Source organism: Cydia strobilella, chromosome 25 (genome assembly GCF_947568885.1).
Source record: "Cydia strobilella chromosome 25, ilCydStro3.1, whole genome shotgun sequence".
NCBI lineage: Eukaryota > Metazoa > Arthropoda > Insecta > Lepidoptera > Tortricidae > Cydia > Cydia strobilella.
Genome location: NC_086065.1, coordinates 2,643,255 through 2,660,906, shown reverse-complemented (window position 1 = coordinate 2,660,906; position 17,652 = coordinate 2,643,255). Strand labels below are relative to the sequence as shown.

General features: G+C 36.5%; 1 protein-coding gene across 8 annotated transcripts in view; it reads left to right on the top strand.

Annotated features, from left to right (window-relative positions):
- Positions 1 to 17,652, top strand: part of LOC134752798 (probable nuclear hormone receptor HR3) — a 186,577-nt gene that overhangs the window by 152,394 nt on the left and 16,531 nt on the right. For all 8 annotated transcript variants that reach the window (XM_063688521.1, XM_063688516.1, XM_063688522.1 and 5 more), the window contains 2 exons: positions 8,136 to 8,249; positions 9,575 to 9,688. In XM_063688521.1, coding sequence (XP_063544591.1) covers positions 8,136 to 8,249; positions 9,575 to 9,688 — 228 coding nt within the window. The remainder of the gene's footprint in view (positions 1 to 8,135; positions 8,250 to 9,574; positions 9,689 to 17,652) is intronic.

Below are 17,652 nucleotides of genomic sequence, written 5' to 3'. Positions count from 1 at the left end.
ACGATATATATAATATACAAATACATAAATACATAGAAAACACCCAAGACTCAGGAACAAATATCTGTGCTCATCACACAAATAAATGCCCTTACTGAGATTCGAACCCAGGACCATCGGCTTCACAGGCAGGGTCACTACCCACTAGGCCAGACCGGTCGTCGATGGTCGTCATGGTTTCTGTCTCATATCCACTAGATATGAGACAGAAACCATGGAGACTATATAAAGGAGCCAAATATCTATTAATGAAAAGTGTCCTTAAAAAAACAGTAATTAGGCGGCGCCACCATACACCGAAATACTACCAAAAACAATCTACGTAATTTGGTCGGGTTATTTGTTGCCTTATATGGTTCATGTTATACTCATGTCCCAGAGCCTAACTAGCGCCACCGGAGAGATTAGGAACTATTATTTAAAGCTTAACGCGGTCACTTTTACAACAATTCTGCCATAACAGATTGCGATCCTTTCTATAACATCCATACTTCTATAATTATTTATATTTGCATGTTCAGTCCAGCACCGGTATCATGGTCGCGTTTTTGTCACTTGTCACATCATGCGTCACTTTCGCACTTACGTACTTGTTAGAGCGTGACAGGTATGGTGACAAATGATAGACAGCCTTCCATCTTAGCCCCGCAGGAATTTATTTTTGTATCACTACGTACTGTCACAGTGACAAACAATTTACTATAAAAGCCACTAGGCATTTCAATCATAGTCAAATTCCTATGAAATTATGGCTTTTGTCGTAACATTTTCGCACTTCGAAGTGTGTTCAAAGCAAAGAGAATATAGTATAGGATAGAGGGCGAGGGGTATTGTTATTATTGTGTATATGTATTTTTTAGTCACAGTAAATTTACTGCCATCTATCGACACACGATTAAAACTAAAAATAAAAATATTAAAAAAAAGGTACATAAATGATTTTTTTATTTGTACTTATTATTTTTATATGATTTTGATCCATGTTCTTTCACTGATATGTGTTAAAATTGTGTAATAACCAACGAAACCGTCAACGCCATCTAGCCAAGAATAGGCCAAAGGTTGGTATTAGTGGTAGCGCCATCTGGGTGAGAATCAATTTTTTTGATTTCCGAGGCACGTGTTTTCCTTAGACTGTATTCATAACAAAACTTCCGTGAGACACAGACATATTAAATACATTAATAACGGGCTGCGGCCCGCAGTCTGCGCCGGTCCGTCACCGTCGACGCAAGCTCCTGATGACGCTCCTCGGTACGGAGTGAAACATGTCGAGCGTTTTCGACTTAAAATACGTGAGTGACCCGTTATTAATATATTTAATATGACTGTATTCATCTTATACGGAGTTACATGGGTCTTTAGTTCAGTTAGGCTTTTGCCATGTCCGTCGGTCCGCCCCCGCCCGCGGCTTATTTTGACAATGGTTCTCAAAATTAAGGATTTCAGAATTCTATCACGAAATTACAAAATCCACTTCCTGCCCAACAAAAGGTGTCGAAACGGCAGGATATACATCCTCTATCACAATAATTAAATGACAGTTGGTAATTAACCTCGCAACACCATTGTTTGTGACCGCTATTTTATTTCAAGTCAGGTGGACAGTTTTGTTTGGCAAAGACCTGAATTAGCTAGAGTTAGAACAAGATAAGTGATTCTTCTCACCTGATGGCCTCATCGGAAGATCAGCGCTGGAAGTCACCAGCAACATGCTGAGATGAGGCCATTTCGTGGCACTTTAATCTTATTTTATGTTTTCTTTTGTATTATGTAATGTCTTGTTTGTTTGTGCTTACGAATAAAATCTCATTCTACTCTATTCTATAAGTCTGCAAAGATTTTGATAGCACACGCAGTGCAAGTGTTATTTTATACGTCATAATTTCATAGAAGTTTGACGTTTAAAATAACACTTGCACTGCGTGCTATCAAAATCGTTGCAGACTTATATTGGTCTAACTTTATGAATCGTTTGTCTTTATCTGTTATCTTGACTTATGTATTTGTAAGAAAGGGATAAAACATAATTTAACTAAATCGGGTCCGTATGGTTTTATGAATAATCATCAGACATCGGATTTTTCGGAGGAAGAATGATATGACAGGTCGAGTTCATGATAAGAAAGAAAGAAGAAAGAAGGAATGTTGCATACAAATTCCATTATTTGTCGAGTTCCAAACTTTTTAAAAGTTGAAGTGGCCATATCAAATGAAGGCATAGGTCCATGAAACAGCCAAACAGATGATCAGTACTTATTATTATAATGTTGGTACCGCGACTATTTAGGTGTCTCAAATAGGTTGGCGTATTTTCAGCAGAAAAATACACTTCTATTTTTAATTAAAAAAATAAAAGGCGGCAAAGCAAATCTTTTCACTTTTTTCTGTGAAAATATATACATAAGAACGTTGCTTCTGTAAAATATTTCTATTATATTTGTATTTATATTTCTCAAGCTTCATTCTTCAGATATAAAAACCAGGTAGTCCTTTAACCTACTAGGCAACTCATCGCATGTTTAAAGTGGGTAGCAAAAACTTTAACTCAAACAGGTCTATCCCTACTTTTCCACCTAGTCTTCATGGGGCGCGCGGCTTGCCGCCATTGCTCATTCTTTATTCTTGCGAGGCAACGAACGCACGTAAAATCATAATTTTGTTTCAAAGTTAGTGCAGTCATTATACGATTTATACGAGAATACGACACGTAAGCTGTGGGATTATTCGTTTCGTATTCGTTGTTATTAAAATTGTTCATCATCCTGGAGGTTAGTCGAGAACTAACACGAAGGAATAAATCATCCTGGGGGTTGGTCGAGAATCAACACGAAGGAATAAATCATCCTGGGGGTTGGTCGTGAACCAACACGAAGGAAAAAATTATCTTGGGGGTTGGTCGTGAACCAACACGATGGAAAGTCTGTTCGTACTTCGAACACCGATTGCGCCCGGGGTTTGGTCGTGAACCAACCAAAGGTTTAATTTAGATCGGACAGCACGCAACGAAACAAAGGGCCCTAAATAATCATATTGTGTTGTGTTAAAGAGACGAGGGAGGCTTTCTTTTTATTTGGTTTTAGATGGCCCAACAGAAGAAACTCAAGCAAAATTGCCGAGTCCGAAAATCAGATACTTACTTAAGTGTAACTATTTTAACTATTTTTGTAAAAAAAAAAAAAAAAAAACTTACACTTTGTGATCAAATACCTTGCACTTACTTAGTACCGCGCGGGCCGTGAGTCCACGACTGGTAACTATAAACCTGGGGGGCGGCCTAGAGTCGTCACGAAGATAGAACTTGCTTGGGGTTGGCCGTGAGTCAACACGATAGCAATGCATAACACAATTTAATAAATCTATAGCGGTTCTCGATCAAAACCACGCACATTATAAAACACCAAGTTCAAGTTTTTCTATGTGCAATAAAGAATTATCTTTTAAGTTCAAGTTCAAATATACTTTATTCATGTATAGGCCTATCTATGTAATCTAAAACCTTACGGGTTTTATTTTGAAAAACATTCGAAGTCTACCCTCGAATTAAAAATATTTCTTTTAAATTTTTTCACAAGCGCTCCGCGGTTCATTTTTGATTTGTGCGTGTCAGAGACACGTCGGTCTAGCTGCCGAAACGTTCGGCACAAGACTACATTGCCTTTTAAAATAAATCCTTATATATAAAATATATTTGGATTTTTAATATCCAATTATATGTGACAGAATAAATTTTACTCACACCTAACCCATAGTACGGTACTTTTATCCGCCCAGAGGTTGAATTTGAATAAACACGAGACTACCTCGTAAATTTATAATTGAAACAATACAATAGTACCTATATTGTTTTTATATTACCCACATAAGTATAACTTGTCTCTAAAATTGGGAATTGCTAAATAGGTGTACCTACATCACGTCACGTGATGTGAATCTGATCGAAATTCCTAAACTTAAGCTGGATAAAATCTCTTTTACCACAAATGAAATGGAATAAAATAAGTGTTAATACCCTGCACAATGCATATATTTTGGTGACGATTTTTGAATGTTTATATATGCATATAACCATACAAATTATTGGGATACGTACGCTAATATTGTTATGGGATATATAAAAATATAAATATATTTATAATACCGTGATCGCTTAAAGGCATAGGCGATGTCAGTATCTAAGTACCTTGTGTCTGTTTAAAAATATGATTTTACTTTTTTAAGTGATATTGAATAATTAAATAATTTGAATCATCCAATTGTAACAAAGACACCTAACTGAATTAAATTACAGGAAAATGGGTTTATTATATATCTAATAAACCCAATGAAACAATTTGTGAGTACTGAATATGAAAGAAAGAAAGAAAGAAAATCACTTTATTTTGCATGAAATATGGTACAAAAGGTGGTCAGACAATATTATACATAAGTAACACATATTTCACCAGCATCTGGCATGCAAAAAACTAAACTTACAACGAAAGCTAAGAAACAAACGCAAACACGTTTTACGCTTATTTCTTCATAAATACAAGTTCATGCCGAAGCCTGACAAAGTGACCATTAGAGTACCATCTAACTGAGTTAATGATAAAGCGGTTTCGGTACAATTTGGCTAAATACACACACGAATATATTTGTTCGCATCTCTCACAGATATTTAATATTTATTTTTATGGTCGTAAATAATGGGTAACTAGGTAAATACCTAATAACCTGTATCAAAACTACAAAACGATTACCTTCCGATTATCTTTTAAAGGATTTTAATTTTATTAATAAATGATTGTATTGCATTGTATTGATCACCCTCAGATTATGCACATAAAAATATAAATACATAATTAAGAAGCTAATAGAAATCGTAAAAATCAATAAATGACTAATGCACCTATGGTTCAACTCTCATGTGTCGGTCGCGATACTCTTTCAGCCATCATCAATACGATGGTACCATGCAATACGTTTTTGCCAAGTTTAAAATATATGTGCCTTGATATTATAAGTTTAGTAACTGTAGTTGGTGGGAACCCACCACTTGCAATACCGCTATGTCATTAATATAGCACATTCATGACATAAGTCATGGATTAAAATATTAAAATGAATCCACTTAATATAATATTTGTTTTCTGAACTCAACAATACAACCATAGCAGCAATACAGCAAAGGCAATTTTTATTATTATTCCGGCTTTAATGTTTACATTTTAAAAATATACAACATTACGTCGCACAGTCTTTCGTTCCTTGCAGAGCGAATACTTGAATGGAGGGCATAAGTTTTTAGATTTGATGCTTAATATCTGAATTTCTGTGGATTGATATTCATTTCATTTCATTGATTGCGTGGTTGATTGCTGTGCTTGTCCCGTTCGCGTTGCGAGAATAGAAGCCGCTACACCAATATTTGTGAAAATATGGTCAATCGTGCCTTGCGGTCAATAATAGTAATTTAAATAAAATAAAAAAGGTTCATATCATTTATATATTCTATTTAAAGGTACTCGTCACATGCAGCTATTTATAAATATATACTAAATTAATTCCTAATGATGTTTGTTAAACGCTGATTTTACCTACTCAGGTTTGACTGGATATTATTATGCATTTTAATAGCTCGAATATATGTACATTAGGTACGTACATATAATTAAATGATAAATAAATATTCTGTTACCATTAATGGACCTTGGACCATTCATTATATGTAATATGAGCGCAATAATAAACATTTGAGTTTGAGTAAATTACAATCTTATTTGAAAGATTACTTCGAAAGCTGAGTAGACTGCTAGTCTTATAAATTATTTTTGTTTAGAATACCTTTGGTGATGCCACACATATGACATGCTTTATGCTTAATAACTGAACAGAAAGCATAATTTATGCACGTTCATATATTTTTTAGATTTCAGGAACGTGGTGGATTTTTTAATTTGATAAAAATCAAAATATAAACGACGTTAGACATGTTTCGAGCAAATACATGTTTTTTTGTTAAGTTGAAGCTCTCGAAAACGCGCTAGGCCGCGTGAGTCTTTGTCCATTGCACGTCGGGTCACTATTCGTTGATCAGGAGCTGCTGTAAGCCGATTTGCGCGTGCACGCGCCTAATAACTGAATTTTCTCATTGTCGTCGTCTGCTCAGAGATCATCGTAAACAGGATGAGTCGGAGTGAGACAGACATCACACGGCCTACGCGTCATAAGCGTCAAGACGCGGGGAAAGACATCACAGCCACAGCGTATCCCACCCTGTCTGGAGGTAACGCTGGGTTGTATCGTTAGCCTAAATTACGTCTTATCTTCGTAGATAATTACACTTAGACGAGCCTGAATCTTGTCATCAATAGTGTACTGTTCTGAGCGTTCAAAAATTCCGTATCGCGGACAAGCACTGCCAGTGAATTTTAATACATTTCACAAAAGGACATATGTCTTATGAGTTTACTCGTATTAAACTTTTTCAAATCAAATTAAACTTAATGCAAAGTTGACCACTAATTGTATGGAATCTTAGTCAACTAGGTTTTATGAAGAACAAATTAGATTTTATTTAAATATCCTAATACGTAAACGTATATATATATATATATATACAACCTGGCTATACCTAATATATGTATACCTTTTTGAACCTGCATTGCTAAACTTTCCCGTGCTTCTTAACAATGCCTTATAACTCAATTGGAACAGTAAACTTGTGTATAACATACACATATGTACATGGTAGATAATTATTCATACAAATATGTTTTCAGAAATAAATATGCTATGATAATATTGATAATGGGAAAGAATGCAGCAAAACTTTCAACTCTTAACATCTACCTGGTTTTTATATCTGAAGAATGAAGCTTGAGAAATATAATACATGATCAAACGAACTTCAAAGTGAAGTTCGATCAGTATTATATGAGTAAGCTTCATTCGAAGATATAACTACCCTCCCTCCCCTATACCCGGAAAGAAAGTTTTGCTTTAGAAAGTAAAGTCTCTAAAAATAATGAGCAATGGCGGCAAGCCGCGCGCCCCATGAAGACTAGGTGGAAAAGTAGGGATAGACCTGTTTGAGTTAAAGTTTTTGCTACCCACTTTAAACATGCGATGAGTTGCCTAGTAGGTTAAAGGACTACCTGGTTTTTATATCTTCGAATGAAGCTTACTCATATAATACTGATCGAACTTCACTTTGAAGTTCGTTTGATCATGTATTATTGCGCCATTTTTGAGAAAAGCACTATATATGCTTCGGATTCAATTAAACGGACTCCCAAGGTCGTCCGTTTAAAACGAATCCTCAGCCAGCAAGTAGCTACTTCCGAGCCTCGACAATAATGTACTATTATTTAAGGCCACAAGTACATAAAAAAGAAAGGCATGCAGACATAAAAAAAAACATTTGGACGCTAAAATAGGACTCAGCATAATGCCGCGGCAATCCGTGGCGCTGGTTTTTTGTTGGGTCCTGGTTAAGTCTAGAGCATAGAGTAACTTATACTAGAGCGGTACTGTCATAGTAAATTTTGTAACCCCAGTAAATTCACTGCCATCTGTGGACACACTTTAAAACTAAAAATAAATATTTATAAAAATACGATAAAATGTATTTAAATATGGATAAATGATTTTTTTATTTGCATTAATTATTTTTATATGATTTTGACCCATGTTCTTTCACTGGTATGCGTTAAAATTATAAATAACAAACGAAACAGTCAACGCCCTCTATACGAGTGTAGGCCAAAACTAGTGGCGCCATCTGATCGAGAATCAAATTTTCGTGATTTTCGAGGCACGTTTTTTCCTTAGACTGTATCCATCTATTACGGAGTTATATCTATCTTTGTTCTAGAGTTAATGGCGACACGTACGCCAACGACACAAAAATAAATTAACATTTAAACATTAATTATTGATATAACAACTTAGTTAAGATTTTTTTTAATATTGAATTATTTTTTTACTTACCACATATTTTATATAATAAAATTATATTATATACAACGTATATATTGTATACAACGCGTTTTCGCCTAGCTGCTGCTGCATTAACTTACCTATAAATAAATAAGTCTACGTAGGTTATATTTTTAAAACGATGTCTAAAGTATACCTTTTTTTTGTTGCAGCCCAAATCGAGATCATCCCTTGCAAGGTGTGTGGGGACAAGTCATCAGGGGTGCACTACGGAGTCATCACATGCGAGGGCTGCAAGGGCTTCTTCAGGCGGTCCCAGAGCACAGGTCGGCTTCATTTATACGTGCTTTTACCCTAAAACCTAATTTAGATCACAAACATCAGTCATTCACATCAGTAGGTACATCATTAATTTTTGTCATTAAGTCATCAAGAGCAATTTTTACGTGCTTTTACCCTAAACCTCGTTAAGGCACTTCTAAACATCAGTCGTCATTTCCACCAATACATCATTAATGCTGTCATCTAATCATCAGGGGCATTTATACGTGCTTTTACCCTAAAACCTCATTTAGATCACAAACATCAGTCATTCACATCAATACATCATTTTTGTCAAGTTATCAACAGCCATTTTCACGTGCTTTTACCCTAACCTCATTAAGGCACTTCTAATCCACAAGAATCCACATGGGGTCATCATCGCAAGGGATGCAATACTCACTTGCAATAGATTTTTCCCCTCACTAGCTCGGAAAGCCGTAATTTATCCTTTAAAACAATCGTCCTCTGGGTTGGAAGGTCAGATGGCAATCGCTTTCGTAAAAACTAGTGCCTACGCCAGATTAGTTGCCAAGCGGACCCCATGCTCCCGGGAGCCGTGGCAAAAATGCCGGGATAATGCGAGGAAGATGATTAAATAAGAAACTATCACAGTATTGTTTTTCAGCGGTAAATTATCAATGCCCGCGTAACGCGTAACACGACTTGCGTAGCATAGAGCATGGGCACGATAGTGCTGTAGGGTAGGGTAGGATAAGGTTTTTAGGGTTACCACAAAATTAGGGTCATCACCTCCATTTTTTAAAAAGTTATTTAATTTAAATGTAAGTCTAGAATTATTTCTAACAAACATAAAAATATAAAAACATAAATAATTAAATTAACTAAAAATATCTACATATATTTACAAGTAAAAAATGGGAGCTAGCTCGGCGCCGGATGGTAAGAAAAAATTATTAGAAATAATTCTAGAGAAATAACTTTAAATTTATAATATTGTAATGTTGAGAGATTTAAATGTTAATATATTTTTTCCTTTTTTATTGTGGGACGTACCACATTATTACAATCTATAAATTGTATATACAGATGTCAATCACAATGAAAAAATCAACGATGATCAACTTTGGTCAACGTGGGACTCGAACCCACAATTCCCACAATGCGCAATTGGTAACGCATTGGACCGGCAATCCAAGGATGTGTGTTCGAGTCCCACGTTGACCAGAGTTGATCAACGTTGATTTTTTCATTGTGATTGACATCTGTATATACAATTTATAGATATTTAATTTGTATCGTTTCTAGGGTTACCCCAAATTTTTGAAATAGCTATTTAATTTGAAACTAACACAGTGTTGTTTTTCAGTGGTGAACTACCAATGCCCCCGCAATAAGGCGTGCGTGGTGGACCGGGTGAACCGCAACCGGTGCCAGTACTGCCGGCTGCAGAAGTGCCTCAAGCTGGGGATGAGTCGTGATGGTATGTAGCTTTATCTTCTGTCTCTTTCTAACATATATGCCAAAATGAACCGCAACCGGTGTCAGTACTGTTGGCTGCAGAAGTGCCTCAAGCTGGAGATGAGTCGTGTCGTGATGGTATGTAGCTTTATCTTCTGTCTCTTTCTAACATATATGCCAAAATAAACCGCAACCGGTGCCAGTACTGCCGGCTGCAGAAGTGCAATCGGTTGAGAAATGCGACCTGTAGAGATGGACCTGAAACGGAGACGCTTCGCGTTCGTTCGGTCAATAAAAATCTACGCTTTGCCCGCGACTACGTCTGCATAGATGTCGTTAAAATATTTCAACCCTATTTTCACTCCTAAGGAATCTCAAAAAATTTCTCATTCAACCTCGACAATATTTAATATTGGAAAATGTATGTTTAAGTGTTATATCTTCAACTAGCTTTTGCCCGCGTGGAGTTAGTAATTATTTTATCCAATCTGCATTTTATCGATTCCCCATACAAACTTCCACCCTTCTTTTCACCCCCTTAAAGGATGAAAAAAATTTCATTCGCTAGCGCGATTCGAAGTGTCATTTTGTATGGGATTGTTTAATTTAGTTTAGTTTCTTTATTCATAACGAAAGTAACATGTCAATTTTACACAACAATAAGTATCCCATTTTAATAATTACATAACATTGTTTTTATTCATAAATTCAAGCTTTCCTTCCAAAAGCCATATATGCGCTATCAGCAGTAGCTGTTATTTCCATTGGCTGTTTAGGTGGTGCACAATATTTTTGTTTTTGGCCTTGAGTGCATTTTGACACAAAATCTCGTATGTCCTTTTCCATAATAGGCCAATAATAGTGCGGGGCTTTTAGTTTCCAAAAGTCCCGCTTGGCGCGCTGTTCAGAATCCTATACAAAAATAGATATAACGCAAACACGAACGCTAGTCACGATATCGAATGAAATTTACACTAGGGGTTATTTATATAATGACTGTTTTATGCACTCAAGATAAACGCAAGAAAATAAAAACCGGCCAAGTGCGAGTCGGACTCGCGCACCGAGGGTTCCGTACTTTTTAGTATTTGTTGTTATAGCGGCAACGGAAATACATCATCTGTGAAAATTTCAACTGTCTAGCTCTCACGGTTCGTGAGATACAGCCTGGTGACAGACACACAGACGGACAGCGGAGTCTTAGTAATAGGGTCCCGTTTTTTTCTGTAGTGATGCACTGGACTTTTTTTTAGGATATGTAAATTTAATGTTATTTGTGCCCAGAATCATGAGCTGATTCCATGCTCCTAGGAAAGAAACAATGTCCCAAACTTTATATACATTTTACGTATTTTCCATTTTGTTACCGCCGTACTCGGCCGTGCAGTGTTTGAAAAATGGTAACGGAATGGAAAAATAAAACTTGGGGCGCTTTTTTCCTCCTAGTAGGAACATTAAATTTACCTATTTTAGAAAAAAAGTCCAGTGCATCACTATAGAAAAAAATGCCCGGGTACGGAACCCTAAAACCAGCGATAAAAAATAAAACACAACCGTCCAACCACGTGTGGTATGAGGAAGCGAGCTGGGGTCAACGACCGCTTATCGCCCGTGATAACGCAATGTTGTGTTTATACTGTTGCGAATTATACGCGTGTGGCATAGGAGGCAGCGGGAGCGGATTAAGATTTCATCAAACAAGTGCGAGTCGGACTCGCCCACCGAGGGTTCCGCACTTTTTAGTATTTAGATAGATAGATAGATGGATAAAGAAATTAGAAATATCGGCAAACAGAAAAATACACAATTAACAAAATACACAATCATTTAAAACAAAATACAAAATCTTATAAATATTAGTCATAGGTAACACCGACAGGAACAGGATTTGTTGTTATCGCGGCAATATAAATACACCATCTGTAAAAATTTCAACTGTCTAGCTATCACGGTTCATGAGGTACAGCCTGGTGACAGACAGACGGACAGACAGAGAGACAGGCGGACAGTGGAGGCTTAGTAATATGGTCCCTTTTTTACCCTTTGGGTACGGAACCCTAAAAACATTTATTTCATGCTACAAGGATCATAATCAGGTTTAAATTATTTTCGATTGTCATATCAACTGCAAATCACAACTAAATAAATAAAATCAAAAATAAAAAGTTTTATATATGTCATTAGAGAATAAAAAAACCGGCCAAGTGCTAGTCGGACTCGCCCACCAAGGGTTCCGTACTTTTTAGTGTTTGTTGTTATAGCGGCAACAGAACTACATCATCTGTGAAAATTTTAACTGTCTAGCTATCATGGTTCATGAGATACAGCCTGCAGACGGACAGACGGACAGACAGACGGACAGACAGACGTCTAAAAACGGAGAACGTTCTCAAGAACAGCACATTTCTTAAAAAAGCTTGTGACTTGGACTTCTCGCTCGCACCAACCGCCTCCGAGTCTCCCGTCTCGCTTATTAACCTGGGCTTATCTTCTACTGAAATCAATTACTGAGATTTACAGGGTATACCATACAATTTACATGGTTACATGGTCTCATACACCGTACAATTTATTCGCGATTTGCGCCTACTCAGCGCACAGAAACTATGGTTTTTATAAAGCCCTATAAAAACCATAGTTTCTGCGTGTGACTTCGTTTGCGTTATTATTTATTTTACAGTACATCTGGTACTCCATTACGACACCCTGTGCTATAATAAGCACATTACGTAATTACGTCGAAAATTTAAAGGGCCATATGTACTGTGAAACGTTGTAGGATACACGTGCGAATTTCGCACTTGTATCGTGAATAACTTGTGTGGTAGGTATAAACTACCCTATGCCCTTTCTTGGGAATTAAACTATCTTCATAGCAAATTTTATCAAAATCGGTTCAGCGTTTTAAACATGAAGAAGTGACAGACAAAACCAACACAAGTTAATTTTCACAGATAGAAGACGTAGAATTCAGAACAAATATACAAATATAACAAATATTAATTGTATATCACGAATGTCATATTAAATGATTAAAAATATCTTTTCTAATTGGCTTCCTTGGTTCGATTTGTACCTTATTCGAACTTGCTTTTAAAAATACGTCACTATATATAACACTAATATATAAAAATACATCACTAGTCTGTCAAAAAGGTTAAATGCTACAATGCTACCTAAATGCCACAAATAATCTCTATAATTACAGTTTACCATACAAAACCCCTTTTTCCTCATTCGGGTAAAAACTGTAATATTGATCGATAACCATGTTCGATGAGTTATATCTATCTTTGATATAAGTATGAACAAAGATAGATGTATCAAGCAAGTTAGCCGACTTTAAAAACACGATATAATGATTTCGGCCGACACGCGCACATAATAACGATTTGTTTGGCATATATGCGTGCTAACGAGCGTACTGACACACATACATACACGTGATACACGTAATCGCATTCCTGGGCATTAGAGCGAGACGTTATAGGATCTGACATAATTTGTGAGACAAAAAACGCGACGCAATTTTTTACACGTCGGTGGCAAACAAGCCTGATGGTAAGCGATCACCGTAGCCTATGGATGCCTGCAACTCAACAACGTGGGTGTCAAATGCAGGTTGGCCCTTTAGAAACCTCCCACTGGTTTGAGAATGTAAAAAGTGCGAGTCAGACTCGCGCACTAAGGTTTCCGTACCATTACGCAAAAAACGGCAAAAAATGACGTTTGTTGTATGGGAGCCCCACTTAAATAGCGGCAACAGAAATACATCATCTGTGAACATTTCAACTGTCTAGCTATTACGGTTCATGAGATACAGCCTGGTGACAGACGGACGGACAGACAGACAGCGGAGTCTTAGTTATAAGGTCCCGTTTGTACCCTTTGGGTACGGAACCCTAAAAATAGGAGAAATTTACACAAAAATCGATATAGGTAAAAAAAAATAGCTAAAGCTCCTATTAGTTAGGCGTGCGATTCGAACCGAAGGAATACATCAGACCTATCTCCTCTGGGCTGAAGGTTAGATTGCAATCGCTTTCGTAAAAACTAGTGCATGTACCAATTCTTGAGATTAGGAAGACGAGCGAACCCCAGGCTTCCTCACTGAGCCGTGATAATGACTTTCATTAGTTTCACACTAAATCACCTTTCGAATAAAGACTGCACCAGCATTACTGCTGCAGTATAGCAGCGCGACATTACTGCCGAGAATGTCAAAATCAATGATTCCTGGATATTTTAACATTTGCGGCAGAAATGCAGTCAGCAGTAAAAAAAATTTCATTTCTCATGCTCTGAAAGAGGGTCATTGTTGTTCTAAAAGGTGTGCAGAAAATGATACGTGTCTGCACTAGAGCATTTTACGTTCGAAGTACGATTTTTTGAATTTTTTTACGATAAGCAATTGAAATTTGAATTTAAATGTATTTGTTATACAATTTCCATTCTGATATTTGACTCTCCATTCTATAAATAGAGACACTTTTGCCTAAATTGTTAACTGAAGGTAGGGTACCTAAAAATACTATAAAAATTATACTTGGTCATGTTTTAAAAAAGACATGCATTTTACTTTCCTCGTATTCGAAATGAAAAGTAGAGTGTTTAACTCGGGTGAAAGGCATCATTTCAGCCTCGGACTATTGGCGCTCTCACTGCGTTCGAGCGCCAAAAATACCTCGGCAGAAATGACTGCCTTTCATCCCTTGGTTAACAATCTACTATTTTTTGTTAGTTGATTTACCTAACCATTCGATTTACTCGTAAAACAAAGCTCCTTGCATTCTTACGCAGCGTACTACGCGAAGCGAAGAGATGCGGCGCGTGGTGAATCAATCCTTTGATACCTGTAGAAGTGTCCAACGTGGGCGATCTCGTTGCGAACGCGCACGCCGTGGGCCCGCCGCGCCGCTTCGCGTTCGCGAGTTGTTCGCTTACGTAAGACGCAGCGTTAGAGCACATAGCGCGACGCCACCGTGCCGTGAGGAATTGCGTAATTGACAGTTGTGTTGCGACATGCTCGATAAACTATACGATGGTTACGGGAATAGCTATAGGGGTATACTTACAGGTAAATAAAAAGGATAAATCTGCCAGAGGGATAAATTGTCTTCGGGTAAATCGCCAGCAGGCACATTTGTGTCTTATATCTGCTATGTTGTCGGATACATCTGTACATATAGCTTATGCAGTATCTGGGACGTAGCTACCCCTACTATAGGCCTACTATGAAACGTTCTCTACCCTACGACATTTGAAAAATGTATGTTCCTTCTAACCTTCAACTGTTTAGGCTGTGCGTTGCCTATATAAAGGGCATCTTTTATATATTACTAGACTTTTGTTTTATATACTCTTCTCCCTAGTATCAATTGATGCTCACTATGAGTGCCTACACGTGTGACGTTAGCTTCTGAATGTCACGATTAAGCTCACTCAGCTACTAAAATCACAGGTGGATTGCCAATTTACTACCCAATCCTGCTATTGTCATAATTTTGTACTAAAATGACACACCGGACCCGATATTGGGGCAATTGAACTGTCATTTTTGTTTTCTTGTGTACAAAACCATCAGGGTTCAATGTAAAAATGTAACCCTTAACAAATCAGTGACTTGATTATTTATTTTATTTATTATGAAACAAACAGACATGCAATAATATGTTTACAATCTCTTTTCTACGTTTAGACCTACAGTTTCCAATATTTGTTTAAATTTACAGCTAAACACAATGTAGCACGAGTAAAACAATGTATCTTAAATCTTAATCAACTCAACTCTTCTCTACGTTTTAAATACACTTTTTAATGAGCCTATGGTTATGAAATAAAACTATGAAAACGGATTATATCGCGTATATTGAATTTATAATACATCACGACGTTTCGAACCCTTTACAGCAGCAGCAGCAGTTTTATTTCATGAGTAACTATCGCGGTAACCGAAGACAATATTAGCCTATGGTTATGTTAAATATGTCAACATTTTCCAAGAGGGATTTTTAAAACAAGGTTTAACCTTTCATATGCTTAGTAGCAGATCTGCTCCATATATATTCAACTTAAACATGAAGGTGTCACGATTGCTATTTATATGGCAATTTTTTGACATGCGCATACGAAAGGTTAAACGCTAGCTAATGTTACATTCATCGACCTTTTTATCGACCTCTGTCCCATCACTGGGTATTGTGCAAAGGCCTGAAGCGTAACATAATTTATCGATGTAGGTGTAACTATCAAGTCTTTATGTAACTACGCGACGTTGGTGCAGGTAACTACTTATTTATTAGTTAGAGCAAAGAGGATATATAGGATAGAGGAGTACTGTCATAGTAAATTTTGTAGCCACAGTGAATTCACTGCCATCTATCGACACACGAATAAAACAAAAAATGAAGATGGTTAAAAATACCATAAAATGTATCTATATATGGATAAATGATTGCATTTATTATTTTTATATGATTTTGACCCCTGTTCTTTCACTGATATCTTTCTTTCATTGTTAAATAACAAACGAAACCGTCAACGCCATCTAGTCGAGAATAGGCCAAAGGTGGTAAAACATTGTGGCGCCATCTGCTCGAAAATCAAATTTTCTTGATTTTCGAGGCACGTTTTTTCCTTAGACTATCCATCTTATACGGAGTTATATAAATTTTCAAGACAAGAAAATAAGGACTGTCAATCTAAATATAAAATTAAAAAAAATACATATAAAAATATATAATATGGGATATTAAATAGAAGATAGAATGCATAGGCTTGGGAATTAAAATACGGCAGTGACAGAGTGTGGCAGTGTCACAGTAAATGACAAGTTATTATTAAAATACAGGTTGGCCCAAAAAATACGTTGACCAATCATTTTTAGGATTTTTAAACGTTTTTTGAAAATATGGCATTAAAAATTACAATCAATTTAACTATACTAATGTCTTATCTTTAAAATATCCATATAATATATAGTATAACCAAAGATAGATATAACTCCGTAATAGATGGATACAGTCTAAGGAAAAAACGTGCCTCGAAAATAAGGAAATTTGATTCTCGTTCAGAGGGCGCTACTAGCTTTGGCCAACTGGCGTATAGATGGCGTTGACGGTTTCTTTTGTTATTTAACAATTTTAACGCATATCAGTGAAAGAACATGGGTGAAAATCATAAAAATAATTAATGCAAATAAAAAAAATCATTTATCCATATTTAAATACATTTTATCGTATTTTTATAAATCTTCATTTTTAGTTTTCAAGTGTGTCGACAGATGGCAGTGAATTTACTGGGGTTACAAAATTTACTATGACAGTACCGCTCTAGTATAAGTTACTCTATGCGTACCCGAAGGTTTCGTTTTTAAAACGGGACCCTATTAAAGCCCGACCAGAAATATGTGATCATTGTCAAGTATTGTTCAGTTTAGTATGACAAATTTAGTTTCAATGAAATTCCGCAATATGGCGCGTGGTCATATATTATACTGGTCAGGCTTTACTAAGACTCCACTGTCCGTGTGTCTGTCTGTCTGTCTGTCACCAGGCTGTATCTCATGAACCGTGATAGCTAGACAGTTGAAATTTTCACAGACGATGTATTTCTGTTGCCGCTATAACAACAAATACTAAAAGTACGAAACTCTCGGTGGGCGAGTCCGACTCGCGCTTGTCGGATTTTTGAGTATGAGTTGTTTTGTTTTAATAAAAAAGACGAAATTTGAAAAATGTTGGTGGGAAGGTAGGAAGGATCGACCTGCCTTACAAGTTTCGAATTTAGCGCCTTTTTTCTACTGACAAAATTGGTTTTCAAACTATACACATACATTTATACAAAATTAGCAAGCAAATCACAAAAAAACTGGCCAAGTGCGAGTCAGACTTGCGTTTCAAGGGTTCCGTACATTACACAATTTTTAACAATGTGCCTAAGTACCTGTCTTTATGTGAACCGTGAGATGTTTTAAAAATCCATAGG